The sequence below is a fragment of the Platichthys flesus genome, chromosome 24 (assembly GCF_949316205.1).
Source record: "Platichthys flesus chromosome 24, fPlaFle2.1, whole genome shotgun sequence".
Classification (NCBI taxonomy): Eukaryota; Metazoa; Chordata; class Actinopteri; order Pleuronectiformes; family Pleuronectidae; genus Platichthys; species Platichthys flesus.
In genome coordinates, this window is record NC_084968.1 from 12,906,672 (window position 1) to 12,929,668 (window position 22,997).

The 22,997-nt window shown below is 42.9% G+C and overlaps 2 protein-coding genes across 3 annotated transcripts; both read left to right on the forward strand.

The window, feature by feature from the left end:
* The first annotated feature begins 1,913 nt into the window (after window positions 1-1,913).
* On the forward strand, window positions 1,914-6,204 carry LOC133949633 (endothelin receptor type B-like). 2 transcript variants are annotated; one of them, XM_062383565.1, is made up of 7 exons: window positions 1,914-2,573; window positions 2,939-3,066; window positions 3,365-3,563; window positions 4,031-4,183; window positions 4,537-4,670; window positions 4,769-4,877; window positions 5,605-6,204. In XM_062383565.1, the coding sequence occupies exons 1-7, from the start codon at window positions 1,944-1,946 to the stop codon at window positions 5,701-5,703; spliced, it is 1,452 nt and encodes a 483-aa protein (XP_062239549.1). In that variant the 5' UTR covers window positions 1,914-1,943; the 3' UTR covers window positions 5,704-6,204. The 2 variants fall into 2 exon arrangements, with proteins under 2 accessions (XP_062239549.1, XP_062239550.1); XM_062383566.1 differs by having other exon boundaries at window positions 5,649-6,204.
* A 1,229-nt stretch (window positions 6,205-7,433) lies between these two features.
* On the forward strand, window positions 7,434-21,477 carry LOC133950308 (uncharacterized). The gene is made up of 20 exons (XM_062384557.1): window positions 7,434-7,527; window positions 8,232-8,301; window positions 8,687-8,791; window positions 9,251-9,355; window positions 9,523-9,627; window positions 9,719-9,852; window positions 10,194-11,973; window positions 12,107-12,280; window positions 12,357-12,530; window positions 12,840-12,886; window positions 13,050-13,572; window positions 13,956-13,969; window positions 15,509-15,572; window positions 15,657-15,761; window positions 15,912-16,045; window positions 16,460-18,239; window positions 18,949-19,122; window positions 19,199-19,372; window positions 19,697-19,743; window positions 19,906-21,477. The coding sequence occupies exons 2-20, from the start codon at window positions 8,240-8,242 to the stop codon at window positions 20,427-20,429; spliced, it is 6,225 nt and encodes a 2,074-aa protein (XP_062240541.1). The 5' UTR covers window positions 7,434-7,527; window positions 8,232-8,239; the 3' UTR covers window positions 20,430-21,477.
* The last annotated feature ends 1,520 nt before the right edge of the window (window positions 21,478-22,997 follow it).

The following is a 22,997-nucleotide window of genomic DNA, read 5'->3' on the forward strand; positions in this document are numbered from 1 at the left end:
TTAATATATTTAACTATGTTTTTAGACCTTTTATTGACTCTTTTCTTCTATTATATTATCTTTTCAAGTATTTATTTTGATTAAGTCTTTCCAAATCTATTCTATGGTATTATGTTGTCAGCATTTGTATATGTTTGGTCTTATCGTGGGCTTGTCTGTTGATTAATGATTTCCCTCATTTAGTTTTTTTCCCACGGCATTGGAGGAAGACTCAAACAAGTAAAAGTAAAAATCCTGCATGGTTCAAGTCACGTAGAGCCTTCCTTGGTTTATCTCTGCATTAACAGTCACACACACACACACACACACATACACACACACAGTAGAATATCTGTAGTGAGAGTCAGTCACTCGTACAGACGTGACGTCAGCCTGACAGAAGGTCAGAGGTCACTGCAGCCTCACAGCAACACACAGATGTGTAAACAGATGTGTAAACACAACACGGACACGCCCCACTCAAGCAGAGCAGCCTACGTGTCGCTGACAGTTGTTCAAACCTCGATCACGTATCCTGAAGAAGAGTCTGACTCCGATAATCAGATCCACATTTAGTTGTTAGTGTCCCATTTAACCTGATTCCCATCTGAAGCCAGAGAACAGCCACACAGACACTGGGAGTGTGGCACCTTTCTTACATGAAATAGAAAAACTAAATACTTCCCTGTGACGTCTGAGAAACTCCTCCCAACAGAACTAATTCCTTGTTGTTTCAATCAGTAACAAGTAACAGTAAAATGGCTTCAAACACAAACGGGAAACTCTGTGTGTAGTAAACTGAGTCTGGCTCCACTTTGTGTTCAAACACTCCAGTGAAGTGAATTTGTCGTTCAGACGCAGGAACTAATTTTATTGTTTGACTGTTTCCACAACCTCGTTTCATCAGGGAAGTCTAAGAGGGAAAATTGGTTTAAAACACGGCTTTGGTTTCAATTATGTGTGTGTGTGTGTGTCTGTGTGTGTGTGTTAACGCCACCTCATGTGTTTATGAGTTGTTCCACTATAACAGATTGAAAGAGGAGACGAGTCGTACACTGTGGAATCATTTTCTTCAAACAACGTCTGCGTCATTTTCAAAATCTCCATTTTTATAATGTCATCTCCAAATCTCAACTTTTAATTATGATATTATATCTTATCACTGTGATTTTGACCTCATCATTTGACCTTCTATAATATAGATTTAGCCTCAAGTCAGTTTGATGCTTTTTACTCCCTCACTGGGGAAAATTGTCTCCATACTCATCAGTCTTTATTATCTTTAGTTAATATTCAATGTATTTAAATTTAAAATGTTCTTCTCATTCTCTTCGTCTTCTCTCGTGTTTACACACATTTAGAAAAGAGTAAAAGAGGAGGAAAGAGGAGAGGAGGTGAGGGGGGAGACACTCTCAGGGGGAGGAAAGAGGAGAGGAGGGGGCAATCAGAGAGAGAGAGAGAGAGAGAGAGGGAGAGAGCGAAAGTTAAAACTCACCTCCGTCACTTCAACCTTTTTAGTTTAGTCTCAGCCGCACTCACTCCTCTTTTCTTCTCTTCTTCTTCTCTTCTTCCGTTCTTCTTGTTTACACTGAAGAAAAATTATTGTAATTTAACTGCAAGTTCCAGAAGGAGACAGAGAAACATCGACAGGTGAGAATCATCAACAATAACAATACATTTCTGTTATCTTATTTCATTTTGAAAGGTTTTATTCATTAGTTGTAGTTTTGCAATGAGCAAAATGTCAATGTCACATCGTGAAGTGGAGGCTCCAAACCAACCATCTGATTTCTTTATCTGTCCCAGATTCCAGAAAAACATTTAGAACTTCTAGATTTGACTCTGTGGCTGATTGTGGAGTTACAGTCGTGGGCTTCTAGAAAAGGCTCTGGACTCGGAGCCGGCTCAGTCATAGAATCTGTTGAACACTAGAAAGTGGTTCGGGAGTCGCAGCAGGATCCAGGATGTGTTCAGGTGGATCAGATCAGGGTTCTGGAATGGGACCCAGATTCAGTTCCAGATCTACATCCAAGCCCTGGCTGCTAATCGTGCAGCTGCTGGTCTGGTGCTTGGTGCTCGCTCCTCCAGTTGGTGGCCACAGTAACTTCTCATCTCTATCAGATGTGGTGATGTCTGAGGGCCTGTCTGATTTCCACAGCACCGACTCACCTCTGGGACCGGGAGCAGAGAATCTGATCCAGACCCCAGAGCGAGTCCCACGTCTGGTGCAGGAGACCGTGAACAAGCCTCTGGTGCTTCTGGACTCCCAGAAGCTGAAGCACTCGAGCAAGTTGAGACACAAGCAAGACAGAAGTCCTCTCCCGCCGCCCACCAACTCCTCAGCGGCCGCTCGCGAGCTCCCAGCGCTGCCCCCCCGATGTATCCACGTGACCTCAATAAACGTGGCCTTCAAGTACATCAACACGGTGATGTCCTGCGTGATCTTTGCTGTGGGGATCATTGGAAACGCCACGCTGCTGAGGATCATCTGCCAAAACAAAAGCATGAGGAACGGACCCAACGCTCTGATCGCCAGCCTGGCCCTGGGAGACCTGATCTACATCGCCATCGACATCCCCATCAACATCTACAAGGTTTGTGTGTTGTATTTGTGTTGTTTGTGTGTTGTATTTGTGTTGTTGGTTCTCATGACACGTGGCAGCTTCTCACAACTTGGTGGAGCAGATATTAAATAATCAACATTTCTACGCTGTAAAGATTTATAAAGTCCATTTGACGATTAAATTTGAGAAATGAAAGTGTAATTGATAACAAGCTGGTTGCATTCAGCTTCCTGTGTTATCAGTGTGTGTGTGTGTGTTGTGTGTCTCAGTCAGGAAGCCGAGAGGCACACGGGCAAGGAACGGAAATAGATGAGATAACGCTCTGCACACACTCTGAAACTGTGATAATCTGTTAAAGCCTTGTGTGTGTTGTGTGTGTGTGTGTCTTTGTGCAGCTCCTGGTGATGCGGTGGCCTTTTGCCGACAGTGTGTTCGGCCTCTTCCTCTGCAAACTGCTCCCCTTCCTGCAGAAAGCTTCGGTCGGCATCACCGTCCTCAACCTGTGCATGCTGAGTGTGGACAGGTAAAGTACACAGTACACCAATGTCTGAGGACCCCCCCACACACACACACCCCCACACCCTATCCTTATTAAATAGTGTGTTTTTTCAGTTTGAGAGCAGGATTTATTGATCTCACTTTCTGATTTTGTAAAGCTCTCACTCTAAACTCTGCTCTTGCACTCAAACAGCTGCTGCTTACACTCAGATTCTCCAGCTTCCAGTTTCAGATATAATCATTTGTACTAATAACGACAATTATACGTCTGCATGGCTGAAAGAGTGATCCGTGGTTTGAAAAGTTCCGGTTATTGTCCCCAGGTATCGCGCGGTGGTGTCCTGGTCGCGGGTCCAGGGCACAGGTGTTCCTTTGGTCACAGCGGTGGAGATAGTGGCGATCTGGGTGCTGTCCCTCGTGCTCGCCGTCCCGGAGGCGGTCGGATTCAACATGGTCAACTTCGACTACAACAACGTCACCATCACGACCTGCATGCTGGAGCCCAGGACGCCTTTTCTGGCTGTGAGTGCACGTGTGTTTGTGCACGTGTGTTTGTGCATGTGTCTGCCAGCGACAGTAAAAATGATCTGCACTCTTAATTCATGGGTGAAGAATAAAACCGGCTGGAGGGTTTGATCCTGGTTGGTTCAGGGCGAGGTCTCTTTAGTTCACAGAGTTTATAACATAATTTCCTGTTTACAAAAGAAATCAACAAACTGCGTCCAGGGCCCTGGAAACCGATCCCGGGTCAGCTGACCTGCCATCAGGCTTAATTCGTTAGAACTGGACCTTTCAAAACACTTTGACCACACCCACTTGATTCTGTGGAGACTTTTCTCTCCACAGACTCAAAATGGGACCTGTCGGTTTCTCTCTGATGTAAAGGTCTCAACCTGAATATGTAGAGTAAAGAATGTGAGACCTGATCTTGATCCTGAGTTGTGTTACCTCCTCCATGTAGTTAAAGTGTGTGTTTCTGTTTGGTCCAGTTCTACCGGGAAGCGAAGGACTGGTGGTTGTTTGGTTTCTACTTCTGCGTCCCTCTCATCTGCTCTGTGGTTTTCTACGGCCTGATGACCTGCGAGATGCTCCGACACCAGAAAGGAAGTCTGAAGGTCTCACTGAGCGAGCACCTCAAACAGGTACACGCACAAGTACACACACAAGCACACACACATATATACGCAGCTTCAATTGCTAGAAAAATCGTCACGACTCCCACTGGACAAATGTGCAACACAAGAACATCTACTGCTGTTTATGTAAAACCCAAAATACAGTTGCATCATCTGCAAAGACATTAACTTTTAATCTGTAAAAAAACAAACAGAGGTAAATGACCACATGTTCTCTTTCTTTTTTTAAAACTTAAATTTAGTTTCAACCATCTCCACCACCATCAGCTCTTGTGGATTCATTAGCGAGGACTTTAGGTTCGTCAGTAAAAACAAAGTGAAGCATGTGAAGTCATTTCAGATCCACTTTCTCTCTCCAGCGTAGAGAAGTAGCGAAAGCCGTTTTCTGTCTGGTGCTGATCTTCGCTCTGTGCTGGTTCCCACTGCATCTGAGTCGACTGCTGAAAAAAACCATCTACAGATCCCATGATGCTCGTCGCTGTGACTTCTTAAAGTAGGTGGCGTATTATTTACCAGGTAGTTCTTCCTCTTTGCTCTCCGGCCCTTGTGAAGAGTGGTTTCATTTCACCTGCTCTACTTCTGTTGCTCCAGTTTCCTGCTGGTGTTGGACTACTTCAGCATCAACATGGCCACCATCAACTCCTGCATCAACCCCATCATCCTCTTCTTCGTCTCCAAGAAGTTCAAAAACTGCTTCAAGGTAAAAACTGATTTAGTCTTTTAGAGGTAATCATCCGAGCAGCTGAGACAGAGGGACATCAGGGCGTGGTCACGGGGTCAAAGGGGGCGTGAGACATCGATAACATGAGATAACAGAGTTAGAGGGAGACAAGGAGGCACAGACTGAAATACACTATCACGTGTCCTGACAGTGAAAATACCTTGGGGAAATATATCCTTGACCTTTGACCTCTGGGAAGGGAGCAGTGACATTGGTTTAAAGGGGCACTCCACCGACGCTAAAGGAGATACTTCACTTTTAAACCACTCAACATTTCCTACATGCGCTGGAAGGGTTTGACCAATCACAGAGGAGTGGACCAATCAGAGCAGACTTAGGGGTAGGGATCAGAGGTAGGGTCTTAAAGAGACAGGAGCTAAAACCAAGTGTTTGAGACAGAGGCTGAAAAGAGGAGCTGCAGCGATGGACGGTCTGAGGACAGTGACGTGTGCGTAGTAGTTTCTGTAGCCAACTGTTTACATCATGTGACCAGAGTCAGATGTCATGTGATGTTTGTTTTCAGGTGTAGGAGAGTTGCATTATGGGAGACAAAATACCTTTGTTTTTTTCAATATGAATTACTTTTTTATTGAATCTCTCAACTTTAAAGAAGTGAACAAATTTAAATCGCTGGAGTTCCCCTTTAATCCGACTCACCCCCTGTCTCTCCGCCCCCCTCCCACCCCCCCCACCCCTCTGTCTCCAGTCCTGTCTGTGTTGCTGTTTTTATTCTGGCCCTGTCTCTAACAGTTTGATGCCTCTCCACCATGGGACGAGTGTGCAGTACAAACACCCTGAACACTGAGCGAGAGCAGACGTCCAACACCTGCACTGACGGACACATCTGGCCTCTAATGCTCATTATCAGTCTTCTAATCATAATTCTATATTAATATATTATGAACTATATGGTTGAAAGTATGTGGACACCTTTGTGATCAGAGGCAGTTTTTTGGGCGGGGGCTGGGTACTGATGAAGTTAAACCTAATGTTTTCAGCTTGCAGTGATATTTGCTGGTCATGTATTTATAAAATTTTATATATAAAATAATTATCAGCGTCTCTGCTTATTGAAAGAAAGAAAACGCTTATACAATCCACTTGCACCCCCAAGAGGCAGATCGATTTCATTACACCTACAACAGGAACCTGCCGAGTTGCTAAATAACTGGTTAATGCTGATATTGATTATTGATATTCATCAGTTTTCCAAGTGGGACTAAAGAAGTGTAAAGGTCAGAGGTCGACTGACGAAAATATTTAAAATGTGTATATGTAATATCATGAATTATAAATTACTTTTGTGTGTCTGTTTATTTTCTCAACTTTCATGTAAGTATTTATCAATAAAGTCATATTCTTAAAACGTTCGGGTCTGTTTTGTGTTGCATGTGTGTGTGTGTTCATGTGTCTTATAAATAAGTCTGAACCAATGAGCTAATGTAATTCTTGTTCATGCTGACAATGTGGAGATGGATGAAACAGCACTTTATAGAAGGCTAGATTTATATATAATGTGAAAGATACAAATATTTGGAATCTAAATCATCCATTGGTTTGCTATTCGCAGGAAGTTGTATAAAAAATAAAATCGATAATGATATTCCCAGAATGAGCAGCTAAAGACTGAATATGAAAAACCACTGTGTCTATATAAAGGTGTAAAACATCACTGAGTCGGAGCAAATGAACAAGAGCAGATGTTTCCTGCATCACAACATCTGGACATCATCTGTGCCACAGTTTTATGGTATAATTAAATTTGCCTGTTTGTGGATCCAAACACGTGACTGATGACGACAGAGATGAGGAGAGGGATGCGCTGCCTGGTAACAGAGCTGGAGCAGCTGAGGAGGGAAACAGGGAATCAGAGCGAGAGAGCATCTTCATCTCCAGCGGCGCGCTCCTCCTCTGCTTTTCACTATTTAAAACAATTAATAATGAATTACATGTTTATGAAAAAGAAGATGATTTATCAGGAGCAGCAGAGGAAAGCAGAGGGACGATGTCAGAGCCGTGTTTGTTTGTTTGTTTGTTTGTTGAGACATTTTAAATTTGTATTTTGAGGAAGTTCCTGTGGCTGTTGGAGTGCAGCTGGTTTCCTCACAGGAAGTGAGTCTTCGTCTGTGGTTTCACACGTCTGTGGTTCTTTAGTGTCACTCACAATAAATGAACACGTCAGGTGTAAACAACAGAATGTGTGTCGTTATTTTCAACAACTCAGAGTCTCACAATGGTACCACGGAGTTACGGCCATATTGAAGAACACTACAATTTGAAGAGTTAAAGAATAAAGTTGTAATAACAACAATGATAAGTGGATTAATTAATGTCAGAATAATGTATCAGGATGATATAATATAATATAATACGATGTTATTGTATTCATTTGTCTTTCTCATTCGGAACAATCAGGAAATGTGTCTTGTTTTTCATTATTAACTAGTATTTTTGTATAAATAGAGAAGTCATCACGAGAAGTCATCACGTGACAAACCCTGTTTATGAGCCTATCCTGTCAAATCGAAACTGAAAGTACGAGGACAGAGGAGAGAGGACATTTTGTAGAAAGGGCGCTCACGCAGGACAGATTCTGGAAACAAGAAAAAAACTGTTTTCTGAAGTCAAAGTAGGTTCAGCTGTTCGTTAAAGTGTTAATGAACGTGTGTGTGTTTCTGTGTGTGTGTTTGTGTGTGTGCGTCTCCTCTGTATTTGTGCGTATTTCTTAGTGCGTCACTATGCTGACGTGTTTATAAAGATCAAAGTGAACCGAACATACAAAGTCACGAGCTATCTGGATTCATACTTTGATATTGTTTTGAAACGTGTTAAAGTCTGAGCCTTTGAATCGGATGTGATAAAAAAACTGGTTCAGACTTTGTGAACGGGACTGAGAAAAACAACCAGTATCACGTAGGAGGGGTTATGGTTAGACAGTACCGTGCTGTCACCACGGGGGGGCAGTAAAGTCAGGTTTAGATGTTGGGACAGATAAAGAAATATTTGACTATTTTTTTACATTCAGACAAATAAACAGCAAGAACTAAACTGAAAGATATACACAAACTACAGACAAATTAAATAACACAAATAAATAAATAAACAGAACAGGGACTTATAATAAAAACAGTAAAACAAAATACAAAGTTGCTCAAGTGTAAATATTAAATGCTAATTAAGGAGGTTGTAATGCAGCTAAAATAGTTAGAAATAACAATAAGGATGTTTTTAATTATATAAAAAGTATGAAACAATCTGGGTCGATTTGATATGAGACTGAAATTATTCCTTTATGAACTTTGGAGCCTTTGTAAACATCTGTTTGTGTTTCAGCTGCAAAAATGAGTAGAAAGAGGAAGTTGATTGACAGCGCTGCAGTCCCCAGCCCTGAGTTATCAATCAGGTAAATATCATGACAGGATAATAATAAAACAGCTGTGAAAGAGGTTTAGCAGCACACAACTGTAACTTGTTTCCTGTCTGCACGCTGCAAGGAGTGAAATGTTGTGAAGTCCTAAATGTTTTCCAGTGTCCAGTAGATTGAATTAAAGACCGTCAGTGTCCATGCTGGGTTCACAGCTGGTTTTCTACTGTCCCCCAGTGCCATGGTTTTTCATATAAGGGAAAACCGAACCCCCCAGTTACTTTCTAGCCAATGCTCAGTGCTCTATGGTTCTTCTTGTTATTGCTAAAGTCAACGGTTCTCCTGAACTGTTTTTTTTGTCTTATTAATGCACATATATATGATTTATAGTTGGTGAGTGACTGTCCACTCTCTCCCATTGTAGTTCACGCAGGACAACAGATGGGTCCGAGGGTCCCAGTGGGGTCTCCTGGAAGAGTGATAGATCCATGCACATACCACCTAACATCGGTGATGGGAGTCCTGAAGGGTAATTCTACATGAATTCTGTGTCATGTCCAAACTCTTTTGACCCATCTGGTGCAGGACACACCGAGCAGTGAGCGAACATGTACGGCGCTCAGGGAGCAGATGTTGGGGGAGTAAGGTGCCTTGCTCAGGGGCACTAGACAGGGTAGGGAGACTCTTGGATTTTTGGATAGATCAATCCAGGTTCGTCTTTTGTTGCCTCTCCTTCGAGTCGAACCAGAGACGAACCAGAGACCTTCTCTGCCCATAGTCCAAGTTTCTGCCACTAGACCACCGCCTCTACTAGTCAGAGCTGAAACCTGATGGTGGACAACTGTTCATGGTCTCTCTTCTCTCCCCTCTTTTCCACCAATCTTTATTCTACTCCCCATTTGTCTCCCCTCAACCACCGGGGTAAATGAAGGTGGAGACCAAAGACAGAGCCCAAAGGAGATTCTGAGTTTAATCTCTCCTCTTGTAGTTCACAGACGACAGCAGATGGGTCCCACGTTCCCGGTGGAGTCTCCTGGAAGAGTGATAGATCCATGCACATACCACCTAACATCGGAGATGGGAGCCCTAAGCGGTAACTCTAAATTTAGTGTTTTTTAATTAAAGTATATCCTTAAATGGGCTTGACACAGCTGGAAACAGGTTACGCTGTCTGTCGCAGTCATGCATTTAAATATCAATACAGGGAAAAAAAGAATGATAGTGTTGGAAACCAAATAAAGCAAATCTCTCCTCTTGTAGTTCAGAGACGACAACAGATGGGTCCTTGGTTCCCGGGGGAGTCTCCTGGAAGAGTGATAGATCCATGCACATACCACCTAATATAGGAGCTGAGAGTCCTGAAAGGTAATTCTACATTTAAATGAATTCTGCGTCATGTCTAAACACAACTTTGAACCAAAACTGATGAAGAAGCCATTTGTTTCACTGCTTACAGCCAGATGAGTGAGGAACCATCCAGCCTGTCATGCAAACAGTGTCTGACGTCAGACCGGGATGTGTCGGACTCCCCTTGTTCGACGTGTGGAACGAAACGTCAGAAACTATCTCAAAGCCATAGAGATGGTTACGGTAAGTTTCAATTCTGCCACCACAACTAATTATATTAACAAAGTCATTCATAATCAATCTGAACATGACATATTAGTCAGTAACATTAAGGTGGGAATGGCAACATACTTGGTTCATGCCAGGTTCTCGCAGAGATAATAGAAATGAGATTCTCTTTCAAGTGGTCTTGGTCATTTATGTCTTTTCAGACTAAACTGAGAAGTCCATAGTCCCAGAACTAACAAAGTCTCAAAGTCAGGATTTTGAGTTTGCTCGGGATTTCCCACAACTTAGCTGAAATTGTCCTCTATTAATTTAATGTATAATATTGGACTTTGCAATGGTTCATTTGTTTGTTATAGGGCTCCAGGATCTCTTCAAATTAAAAGATCATTTTAAAGAAGAAATGCGGAAAAAATTTACCTTCACATCTGAAGGTACTGGTGACGATCGGGTTTCTTTGGACAACATCTACACAGAACTCTTCATCACCGCTGGAGAGAGCGGTGGGCAAGAAGCAGAGCATGAGTTCAGTCAGCTGGAACGTAAATTGAAAAGGCCTTCATTGTCTAAATATACATTGAACCTCAAGGATATCTTCAGACCTTCGTCTGGCCAAGAGAAAACCCAAAGAATAGTTCTGACGAAGGGCATGGCAGGGATCGGAAAATCTTTTTCTGTGCAGAAATTCATCTACGACTGGGCCAAGGGTGATACAAACACAGATATTGATTTTGTTTTCTACTTTGCTTTCCGAGAGCTGAATTTGAGTTCAGGCAATAAAAGCTTGCACAAGCTCCTGACCGACTTCCACCCTGTACTCTGCAATTTGGAAGTTCTAGAGCTTTATGCCAAAACCAAGGTTGTAGTGATCCTGGACGGCCTGGATGAAAGCAGATTCAAACTGGACTTTGAGAACATTGAGAGGCAAACATCTCTGAGTGAAGAAACATCTCTGGGTATTCTCCTAGTAAACCTGATCCAGGGAAACCTTCTCCCGGATGCTAAAGTCTGGATCACTTCTCGTGCAGCAGCAGCCAGTCAGATCCCAGCACAGTATGTGGACATGGTGACAGAGATAAGAGGGTTCAATGATGCACAAAAAACTGAATATTTCAGGAGGAGATTTAGTCATGACTTGGCTCTTGCTGACAGGATCACTTCACATATCCACTCTTCACAACATCTCCAAATTATGTGCAAGATACCAATCTTCTGCTGGATTTCTGCCATATTATTCCAGGAGGTGTTTGCTGAAGACAAGAACGCTGAAATTCCTCAAACTCTGACAGAGATGATGGCACGTTACCTGTTCGCTATGACAAAACGCAGAAACAGAAAATATGAAAAGAAGCCTAAGGAAAACTTTCTGATAACACAGAAAGAATTTCTTCTGAAACTGGGCAAGCTTGCATTTGATCATCTGCAGAAGAACAGCCTCATTTTCTATGAGGAAGAGCTTGAAGCCTATGGCATTGACATAAAAGAAGCATCTATCCACTCTGGATTTTGCACCTCAGTTCTTAGGGAGGAAGATGTCTTTTCCCATAGAAAGGTTTTCTTCTTTGTTCATCTGACCATTCAGGAGTTCTTTGCAGCTCTTTACGTTTATGACTGTTTCTTGAACAAGAAAACGACAGAGCTCAACGACTTCCTGAAACTGAAGGACAAAGAACCAACTTTTCTTGAGCTTCTGAAAGTCACAGTTGAGGTGGTATTGGAGAAGAAGAATGGCCACCTGGTCTACTTCTTACGATTCCTCCTGGGCCTCTTGGTGGAAGCTAATGTGACAGTCCTACAGGGTCTCCTAACATTGCCGGACCCAAGCCAAGATACCAATAAGAAAATATTAACTTACCTGAAATCCATCCGGAGAAAGACCATCTCTCCAGAAGGTAACATGACCCTCTTCAGAGCCATGGTTGAAATGAGAGACCAGAAAGTCAAAGAAGAGATTGAGGAATATTTGAAGATAGAAGATGGTTCAAAACCTGAGCTGTCTCCCCTGCACTGCTCTGCACTGGCCTACATGCTGCAGATCTCGAAGAATGATCTGGATTTGTTGGACTTGAAGAGTTACAACACATCCGATGAGGGCAGAAGGAGGCTGATGCCGGCAGTGAGGAGCAGCAGAAAGGCCATGTAAGTTTACTTATCATCTGTAAAATAATCTGGTTTCTGTATTTCTTTCAGTGTGGGAAACAGGGACATTAAACTCACTGACTAAATGGGTGCACCTCTTTCCTAATCTTATAACTCTGTTACCTACCCCTAGACTGGCATCCTGCAACATGACGACAGATCGGGTTGAAAATGTGGCCTTTGGTCTCACGTTTCCCTGGTCACCTCTGAGAGATCTGGACCTGAGCAACAATGACCTGACAGATTCAGGAGTAAAGCTGCTCTGTGATGGTCTGAAGAGTCAACACTGCAAACTGAAAACACTGAGGTACACATTTGATCTTCTTTACATCCATTCAGAGTTGCAAGAACTTGCCGATTAACTATATTCTGTGTTGTGTCAGATTGTCGGGTTGTCTGGTGACAAAGACTGGATGTGAGTATCTGGCCTCGGCTCTCCAGTCCAACCCCTCCCACCTGAAAGAACTGAACCTGAACTACAATGATCCAGGAGAGTCAGGAATCAACCTTCTTACTACGATGAAAGAAGATTCAAAATACAAGCTCGACGATCTCAAGTAAATATAATCCTTGCTGCATTCTGCTCTGTGCTTCACAGAAAAGCTCAGGACTTTGCTCTTTATCTGAGCTGCAGCAGTTAACCAGACTAAAGACTAACGGCCCCCAAGTCGGTCAGGGGGCCGACGACCTGCAAGTTTAACACTGTGACTCTTAAGATACTGTGGGTAAAGAGCAGGAGAGGGTTTACAAATTGGGTTTGGCAAATGTACCACTAGTTCACAGATGAGTTCTTGAGCTTTTCTCCTGAGCTGAAAGAAGTGATGTTGGAAGTTTTGGCAGATTTTAATCCTCTTTTTCCTCCACAGGTATGATCATTGTGGAAGTCACCGGATGAAACCAGGATTCAAGAAATGTAAGTTTCTGTAGAATTATAGCAGTATTGTCAGGTTCTTGCAAGGAACATAATGATACCCTGGATTTCAGATTGAGTATAACGCTTGATGTTGCCATCAGTGGCCGTTAAGCTACATTACTGAGATCGATGCTCATGAAATTATACTTTTTCTTACCTGCAGATGCCTGCGAGCTCACGTTGGACCCCAACACAGCTCATAAGAACCTGCGCCTGTCTGAAGAGAACAGGAAGGTGACCTGGGGGGAAGAGCAGCAGTCATACCGCCCTCACCCAGAGAGGTTTGATCAGTGCCCACAAGTGCTTTGTGAGCAGAGTCTGGATGGGTGCTGCTACTGGGAGGTGGAAGTGACGGAGCCCTTCAACATTGGGGTAACATACAAACCCACTCTCAGGAGCGGGGATGTGGACGATTGCAAGCTGGGATGCAACGACAAGTCTTGGAGTCTGGTTTGCTCCGATGAGGGTTGTTACACTCTGCACTGCAGCCAGAGAGTCGGTGTGTCCTCCCTCTGCCGGCGCTCCAGTCGGGTGGGAGTGTATCTGGATTGGCCGGTGGGAACACTGTCCTTCTACAGAGTTCTCTCCAACAACTGGGTTCACCTCCATACCTTCAGAACGACCTTCAGTGAGCCCCTCTATCCCGCTGTCGAACTCCGCACTCATTCTTCTGCATTATTTTGTTAGCTACTGTGATGAAACTCTGACTTTGTTCAGATGCAACCAAAGTGTGTAGATAAGTGCTCTGTCAACACTTATAAACTCGTTCCACTACGTTTGGGCCTCTTGTCCAAACAGCAATATAAGTCTCTAAAACGGAGATTATATACAAATGCCTTGTGAAGTGCAGACTTTCAAAATCAGTTGGTGCATGCACATCGATGCTTTGTTTATGCAGTAGGTCTAATTACAAGTTAGCAGCTATAGCAGCTATATTTAGCATCACGGCACTACATTACCATTCAGTCACAGGCGTCTGCCTCGCTCATTGTTACCCTGACCACAGCTTTCTTTTCTAGCTTCTGACAGATCGTCAAAATGTAACTTTCTTGATTGTTGTTGTTGCTAGTTTGTACCCTCATGGTTGAATGCTTTCGCTTTAGATAAAAACTTCAGCAAAATAAAATGTAATGTAATGTAAAGAGCTTAAGTATCGACCTGATCGTCACCAACTGGCACAGATACTTGTTTGAGCATGTGATAAGTATGCTGATATTTGCAAGTTAGTGGGTTGAGGGTTCTATATAACTACTGAAATGTGAATCTTGTTTCTGTTTTTTATTTTTGTAACCTGTAGATATAATAGTCCATCAGTTCATTGACGTTCCATTAAGCTACAAAGTGTTTATTGTAAACAAAGCTGAAAATACTTCTTCTTTCTGATGTTTTCCTGTACAGGTGGCAACTATTGCACTTCTGTCCGTCCTGGGAGAGTGATCCTCACATGATGCTCTGAGTTGTCTATGTTTTTTTTATCCTGTTAAAAGTGTTTTTTTTTTGTTGTTTTTCCTTTCTCTTGTTGAGGGTTAAGAACAGAGGGTGTCAGACCTTGTTTTAACCCTATGAGACAAATTGTGATTTGTAAATATGGTCTGTACAAATAAAATGTGATGATTGATAGTCATCTTAAAAACTAATTTTTTTACTTTGTGTGATTTATTTGGATTCTATGTATTAGTGGTGTACTGTGTGTGTCTTTAATTCACAATAAATGAACACGTCAGGTGTAAACAACAGAATGTGTGTGTCGTTAGTTTCAGAGAAGTCTGAGGACTCCAACAACTATTGAAGAAAACTACAATTTTAAGAGTTTAAGAATAAAGTTGAAACAACAAGAATGATTAGTCGATTAACTAATGTCAGAATAATGTATCAGGGGAAAATTATGTAATACGAGACGATGTTTTTGTAATAATTTCTCTTTCTCTGGGGAACAATCAGAACAATTGTCTTTTTTTCTTCATTAACTAGTATTTTTGTATAAATATAGACTACACAGAATTAACAGGAAGTCATTGCGTGTCAAACTCTGTTTCATAATGAGCCTATCATGTCAAATCAAAAGTGAAAGTATGAGGACAGAGGACAGAGGACATTTTGTAGAAAGGACGTTCGGCTGCCTCACGTCAGGACAGATTCTGGAAACAAGAAGAAAAACATTTTTCTGACGTTAAAGTAAGTTTAGCTGTCTGTTATCGGTTTATGATTGTGTGTGTGTCTGTGTGCGTGTGTCTGTGTGTTTGCGTGTGTGCGTCTCCTCAGTGCGTGTGTTTGTGTGTGCGTATTTCTTAGTGCGTCAATCTACTTAGTGTGCTTTACAAAGATCACAGCTGCTCAACACTGTCACAAAGTCAACTGAACGCGCAGAGTCACGAGGAATCTGTATTTATACTGTTTTATTGTTTTGCAACTTGTTAAAGTCTGAGCCTTTGAATCGGATGTGATAAAAATCAGGTTCAGAATTTGTCCACGTGACTGAGAAAAACAACTAGTATCATGGGGGTTGTTTTTCTTCTGATACAGTACTGTGCTGTCACCACAGGGGGCAGTAAAGCCAGGTTTAAAATTCTCTCATCATGAATTTGGAGCCTTTGTAAACGGCTGTTTGTGTTTCAATTGCAGAAATGAGTAGAAAGAGGAAGTTGGGTGACAGCGCTGCGGTCCCCAGCGCTGAGTCATCAATCAGGTAAATATCCTGAGAGGAAAAATTGTAAAGAGCAGTTAAAGAGGTAATAGTTGGTGGGTGACTGACCACTTTCTCCTCTTGTAGTTCACAGACGACAACAGAATGGTCCCTGGGTCCAGGTGAAGTCTCCCTGAAGAGTGATGCATCCATGGACATACCACCTGACATAGGAGCTGAGAGTCCTGAAAGGTAATTCTACATTTAAAATGAATTCTGCATCATGTCCAAAAACAACTTTTACCCAAAACTGATGAAGAATTTATTTAAAAATAAAACTGCTGAAGGTATTTCAAGTGACTACTTTGGCCAATAATGTGCCATTTGTTTCACTGCTTACAGCCAGACTACGGAGGAACCATCCAGCCTGTCAAGCAAACAGTGTCTCACGTCTGTCTGGGATAAGTCGGACTCCCCTTGTCCGACGAGTGGAAAGAAACGTCAAAAACTATCTCAAAGCCATAGAGATGATACCAGTAAGTTTGAATACTGCCACCACAACTAATTCTATCAACAAAGTCATTCATAATAAATCTTAACATGATATATTAGTCAGTAACATTAAGGTGGGAGGGGTACTTGGTTCATGCCGGGTTCTTTCAGAGTTAATAGAAATGAGATTCTCTTTCAGATAAAAAGCAAACAAGATAACGTATCAAGTTGATCACTTCAACCCGAACCAGGGTCCAGTTTGATCTGGATCTTGTTTATTTTTGTCTTTTCAAACTAAACTGAAAAGTCCCAAGGTCCAGACTTGACAAAGTATGTGTGAGAGCCCAAAATCTCAAAGTCAGGATTATGAGTTTGCTCTGGATTTCCCGCACCTTAGCTAAAATGATCTGCTATTAATTGAATGTATATTATTGCAATTGTTCATTTGTTTGTTACAGGGCTCCAGGATCTCTTCAAATTAAAAAATGATTTTAAAGAAGAAATGCTGAAAAAATTTACCTCCACATCTGAAGGTACTGGTGCCGATCGGGTTTCTTTGGACAACATCTACACAGAACTCTTTATCACCGCTGGAGAGAGCGGAGGACAAGAAGCAGAGCATGAGTTCAGTCAGCTGGAACGTAAATTGAAAATGCCTTCATTGTCTAAATTTACAGTGAACCTCAAGGATATCTTCAGACCTTGGTCTGGCCAAGAGAAAACCCAAAGAATAGTTCTGACGAAGGGTCTTGCAGGGATCGGAAAATCTTTTTCTGTGCAGAAATTCATCTACGATTGGGCCAAGGGGGATACAAACACAGATATTGATTTTGTTTTCTATTTGCCTTTCGGAGAGCTGAATTTGAGTTCAGGCGATAAAAGTTTGCACAAGCTCCTGACCGACTTCCACCCTGTACTCGGCAATTTGGAAAGTCCAGAGCTTTATGCCAAAACAAAGGTTGTAGTGATCCTGGACGGCCTGGATGAAAGCAGACTCAAACTTGACTTTGAGAACTTTGAGAGGCAAACATCTCTGAGTGTAGAAACATCTATGGGTACTCTCCTAGTAAACCTGATCCAGGGTAACCTTCTCCCGGATGCTAAAATCTGGATCACTTCTCGTCCATCAGCATCCAGTCAGATCCCAGCAGAGTATGTGGACATGGTGACAGAGATAAGAGGGTTCAATGATGCACAAAAAACTGAATATTTCAGGAGGAGATTTAGTCATGATTTGGGTCTTGCTGAGAGGATCGATTCACATATCCACTCTTCACAACATCTCCAAATTATGTGCCAGATACCAATCTTCTGCTGGATTTCTGCCATATTATTCCAGGAGGTGTTTGCTGAAGACAAGAACGCTGGTAATCCTCAAACTCTGACAGAGATGATGGGACATTACTTGTTGGCTCTGACTAAACGTAGAAACATAAAATATGAAAAGAAGCCTCAGGAAAACTTTCTGATAACACAGAGAGAATTTCTTCTGAAACTGGGCAAACTTGCATTTGATCATCTGCAGAAGAACAGCCTCATTTTCTATGAGGAAGACCTGGAAGCCTATGGCATTGACATAAAAGAATTATCTATCCACTCCGGATTTTGCACCTCAGTTCTTAGGGAGGAAGATGTCTTTTCCCATAGAAAGGTTTTCTTCTTTATTCATCTGACCATTCAGGAGTTCTTTGCAGCTCTTTACGTTTATGACTGTTTCATGAACAAGAAAACAACAGAGCTCAATGACTTCCTGAAACTGAAGGACAAAGAACCAACTTTACTTAAGCTTCTGAAAGTCACAGTTGAGATAGTGTTGAAGAAGAAGAATTGCCACCTGGTCTACTTCTTACGATTCCTCCTGGGCCTCCTGGTTGAAGCTAATGTGACAGTCCTACAGGGTCTCCTAACATTGCCGGACCCAAGCCAACATATCGACAAGAAAATATTAACTTACCTGAAATCCATCCTGAGAAAGACCACCTCTCCAGAAGGTAACATCATCCTTTTTAGGGTCATGATTGAAATGAGAGACCAGAAAGTCAAAGAAGAGATAGAGGAATATTTGAAGACAGAAGATGGTTCAAAACCTGAGCTGTCTCCCCTGCACTGCTCTGCACTGGCCTACATGCTGCAGATCTCGAAGAATGATCTGGATTTGTTGGACTTGAAGAGTTACAACACATCCGATGAGGGCAGAAGGAGACTGATACCAGCAGTGAGAAGCAGCCGAAAGGCCATGTAAGTTTACTTATCATCTGTAAAATAATCTGGTTTCAGTAGTTCTTTCACTAATGCGGAGTGTTCGATGATATTCCTCTTTTTATTCGTTTCCCTAATGAGTTAGTTGGATATAAGTGGGACAGGGAGGGCTTTCCTGTGTATATTCTTCGTACATATCTTTTGTACTTCTCCCAAATCTTCTACTGCTGTACAAAGTATCCTCCAACCCATCCTACTTAACTGTTCCACCTGATACTTTAACACTGACTGTGTTAAAGACTGTGTTACTGGACTGCTGCCCAGTAACAAGTCTCCCCACAACCTCTCTGAACTCAACTGAACGGCCTTCACTGGCATCGGAACCTCAGTAGACCAGGAAATCAGTCACTCAGTCAACTGCCCCCCTTTAAACATACCATCACGACACAGGTTGAGGTCGATAAGGTGCGACAGGACCCGATTCTACCAAAGCCTGGTATCTGCAGCTCTGAATGAGACATCACATTGCCAACCCAGCTCTCTACCGTCTGTCAATGTTAAAGGCTTGAGATGTCCCTCCTAGTTCTTGTTGATGTTTATGAATGTGACTGTTTCTTGCTCTGTCCTTTGTGCCATGGGATGTATTTTCAGAAGGTGAATGTGAAGTGTGGGAAACTGGGACATTAAACTCACTGACTAAATGGGTGCACCTCTTTCCTAATCTTATAACCATATTATCTACACCTAGACTGGCATCCTGCAACGTGTCGACCGAGTTGGTTGAGCATGTGGCCTTTGGTCTCACGTTTCCCTGGTCACCTCTGAGAGATCTGGACCTGAGCAACGATGACCTGACAGATTCAGGAGTAAAGCTGCTCTGTGATGGTCTAAAGAGTCAACACTGCAAACTGAAAACACTGAGGTACACATTTGATCTTCTTTACATCCATTCAGAGCTGCAAGGACTCGCCGATTAACTAACTTCTGTGTTGTGTCAGATTGTCGGGTTGTCTGGTGACAAAGACTGGATGTGAGTATCTGGCCTCGGCTCTCCAGTCCAACCCCTCCCACCTGAAAGAACTGAACCTGAGCTACAATGATCCAGGAGAGGCAGGAATCAACCTTCTGCTTACAATGAAAGAAGATTCAAAATACAAGCTCGACATTCTCAAGTAATTATTATCCTTGCTGCATTCTGCTCTGTGCTTCACAGAAAAGCTCAGGACTTTGCTCTTTATCTGAGCTGCTGCAGTTAACCAGACTAATAACTAACGGCCCACAAGTCGGTCAGGGGGCCGACGACCTGCAAGTTTAACACTGTGACTCTTAAGATACTGTGGGTAAAGAGCAGGAGAGGGTTTACAAATTGGGTTTGGCAAATGTACAACTAGTGCACAGATGAGTTCTTGACCTTGTCTCCTGAGCTGAGAGAAGTGATGTTGGAAGTTTTGGATTGTTCTTGGTTGCAAGATTTTAATCCTCATTTTCCTCCACAGGCTTGATCATTGTGGAAGTCACCGGATGAAACAAGGATTCAAGAAATGTAAGTTTCTGTAGAATTATAGTAGTATTGTCAGGTTTTTTGCAAGGAACATAATGAAATCCTGGATTTCAGATTGAGTAATGCTTGATGTTGCCATCAGTGGCCGTTAATCTACATTACTGAGATCGATGCTTGTGAAATTATACTTTTTCTTACCTGCAGATGCCTGCGAGCTCACGTTGGACCCCAACACAGCTCATAAGAACCTGCGCCTGTCTGAAGAGAACAGGAAGGTGACCTGGGGGGAAGAGCAGCAGTCATACCGCCCTCACCCAGAGAGGTTTGATCAGTGCCCACAAGTGCTTTGTGAGCAGAGTCTGGATGGGTGCTGCTACTGGGAGGTGGAAGTGACGGAGCCCTTCAACATTGGGGTAACATACAAACCCACTCTCAGGAGCGGGGATGTGGACGATTGCAAGCTGGGATGCAACGACAAGTCTTGGAGTCTGGTTTGCTCTGATGAGGGTTGTTACACTCTGCACTGCAGCCAGAGAGTCAGTGTGTCCTCCCTCTGCCAGGCCTCTAGTCGGGTGGGAGTGTATCTGGATTGGCCGGTGGGAACTCTGTCCTTCTACAGAGTTCTCTCCAACAACTGGGTTCACCTCCATACCTTCAGAACGACCTTCAGTGAGCCCCTCTATCCCGCTGTCGAACTCCGCACTCATTCTTCTGCATTATTTTGTTAGCTACTGTGATGAAACTCTGACTTTGTTCAGATGCAACCAAAGTGTGTAGATAAGTGCTCTGTCAACACTTACAAACTCGTTCCACTACGTTTGGGCCTCTTGTCCAAACAGCAATATAAGTCTCTAAAACGGAGATTATATACAAATGCCTTGTGAAGTGCAGACTTTCAAAATCAGTTGGTGCATGCACATCGATGCTTTGTTTATGCAGTAGGTCTAATTACAAGTCAGCAGCTATAGCAGCTATATTTAGCATCACGGCACTACATTACCATTCAGTCACAGGCGTCTGCCTCGCTCAATGTTACTCTGATAACAGCTTTCTTTTCTAGCTTCTGACAGATCCTCAAAATTGCACTTTCTTGATTGTAGTTCTGGGTTTGGACCCTCATGGTTGAATGCTTTTGCTTTGGATAAAAGCTTCAGCTAAATGTGAATGTAATGTAATGTAAAGAGCATTAGTATCGACCTGATCGCCACCTACTGGCCCAGAGACTTGTTTGAGCATGTGATAAGTATGCTGATATTTGCAAGTTAGTGGTGTGAGGGTTCTGTATAACTACTGAAATGTGTATCTTGTTTCTGTTTTATAATTTATAACTTGTAGTTATAATATTCTATTAATTCATTGACCTTCCATTAAGCTACGAAGTGTCTTTTCTAATCAATGCTGAAAATACTTATATCTTTCTGATGTTTTCCTACACGTGGCAACTATTCCACTTCTGTCCGACCCGGGAGAGGAATCCTCACATGATGCTCTGGGGTGTCTACGTTTTTTTACCCTGTTAAACGTGTTTTTTGTAGTTTTTCCTTTCTCATTTTGAGGGTTAAGAACAGAGAGAGTCACACCTTAAGAATGCTGATATTTTCAAATAAGTGGGGTGAGGGTTCTTTATAACTTCTGAAATGGGTATCTTGTTTCAGTTTTGTATGATATATCCTATAGTTATATAGTATATTGTATTAGTTTTGTACTGTGATTGGTTTAATCTCTGCAGTTTGTATCGTTTTGGTAAAGAAGGATTTAATAAACATTTATATCTTTCTCTTTGTTTTCCTTGTTTTTGTTACAACATTAATTTCCAGTTAATATGAACCAGTTTGATCTGTATCTGGTTCATATATTCATATTCACACAACGTCATGTGTGTATGATGGGCTGACAGTGAAGGGAGGGGCCGCCTGAGAGCAGCGAGTCCCAGCTGTCGCCCCTCAGACGCTCGGAGGGAGGGTGGGGCCTCTTCACCCTCAAACAGAAATGGTTTTGTTGTAGCTTTGTCATAATTCAGCACCTCTAGTTTTACTGTGCATCATTTGTTGGGTCATTCAGCAACTTTTGCTTTATTGTTTCCTTATTGTTTTATATCTTTGTCTCTATTTGATCCTTTGTCCAGCTTTAATTTTGTGTCTTTCTATAATTTATCATGAAGGCCCAGTGGCCCCTGTCCCCTGGGGCTCCTTGGCTGTGCTCTCCAACACAAACACATGTCATCCAAACATGACAATGATGGAAGAATAACTCTCCCTCTTTTCTGTGGCTTAATTTAAATGAATTATAAACATCTTCATGACAGACGCATGTTAAACATGGTTGTGTGTCTGTACAACGTGAGTTTGAATAGGAGACCTATGTCAGGACAATAAAACCAATGAATTTGAATTTCACTGACAAAAGACAGAGGAGGGAGTGAGGGTAGAGCGAGGCAGACAAAGAGCTGGAGAGAGAGAGCGAGAGAGAGAGAGAGCGAGAGAGAGGCAGAGAGATAGAGAGGCAGAGAGATAGAGAGGGAGAGAGAGAGCGAGAGAGAGGCAGAGAGATAGAGAGGGAGGGAGAAAGAGAGAGAGAGATAAAGAGACACAGATAGAGAGAGGGAGAGAGCGAGAGAGAGAGAGGGATAAAGAGACAGAGAGATAGAGAGGAAGAGAGAGAGAGAGGGAGGACGTTGTCATCACGTACAGGAGGAGGGGGTGTGGGGGGGTTGAACCGGTCTCTGCAGCAGCGGCCATGCTTCTCTCCTCCTTCTGTCTCCTCCGTGTGTCCCGCTCCTCCTCCGGTTCATCCCGCCCGCAGCCGCTGCTTCCCCGCATCCCGGCTTAGAGGAGCCGGCTCGGCTCGGTGGGAGCGGCTCGGTCCGCCTGGAGCCGCCTGGTCCTCGGGAACGAACCGGAACAGGCACCGGGGGAAGAGGAGAAAGCCTCCATAGCAACAAACCGGTTTCACGGCATTATTGGTAGGTGCCTCCCTGTGTGCGCGTGTGTGTGTGCGCGTGTGTGTGAGTGACAGCACAGCCTCTATGATGGATGAAGTCAGTTCATGCATCAGATGAATTATCAGCTTTTATTAAGATAATTCCATGCACACCCTCATATTCTGCTTTTGGCTCCAGATCCTTTAAATCTGACAGAAAATCAATGGACCTGAAATTCAATTCACTAAAACATCTCGACCATAATTCACCTGTGGCCTCTGCGTGTCCCATTCATCAGGAATTAATTTAAAGTGTGCATGCAAACAAGGCTGTGTGCCACCGTGCTGAATGTTCATCCTAACCTGAGTGCAGTCCT

Coding starts and splice junctions, on each gene's coding strand:
- LOC133950308 (XM_062384557.1), top strand. CDS start 8,240: ATGAGTAGAAAGAGGAAGTTGATTGACAGCGCTGCAGTCCCCAGCCCT. Junction 11,974..12,106: donor AGGAGCAGCAGAAAGGCCAT/GTAAGTTTACTT, acceptor ACCTACCCCTAG/ACTGGCATCCTGCAACATGA. Junction 19,744..19,905: donor GAAACAAGGATTCAAGAAAT/GTAAGTTTCTGT, acceptor TCTTACCTGCAG/ATGCCTGCGAGCTCACGTTG.
- LOC133949633 (XM_062383565.1), top strand. CDS start 1,944: ATGTGTTCAGGTGGATCAGATCAGGGTTCTGGAATGGGACCCAGATTC. Junction 2,574..2,938: donor TCCCCATCAACATCTACAAG/GTTTGTGTGTTG, acceptor GTCTTTGTGCAG/CTCCTGGTGATGCGGTGGCC. Junction 4,184..4,536: donor TGAGCGAGCACCTCAAACAG/GTACACGCACAA, acceptor TTCTCTCTCCAG/CGTAGAGAAGTAGCGAAAGC.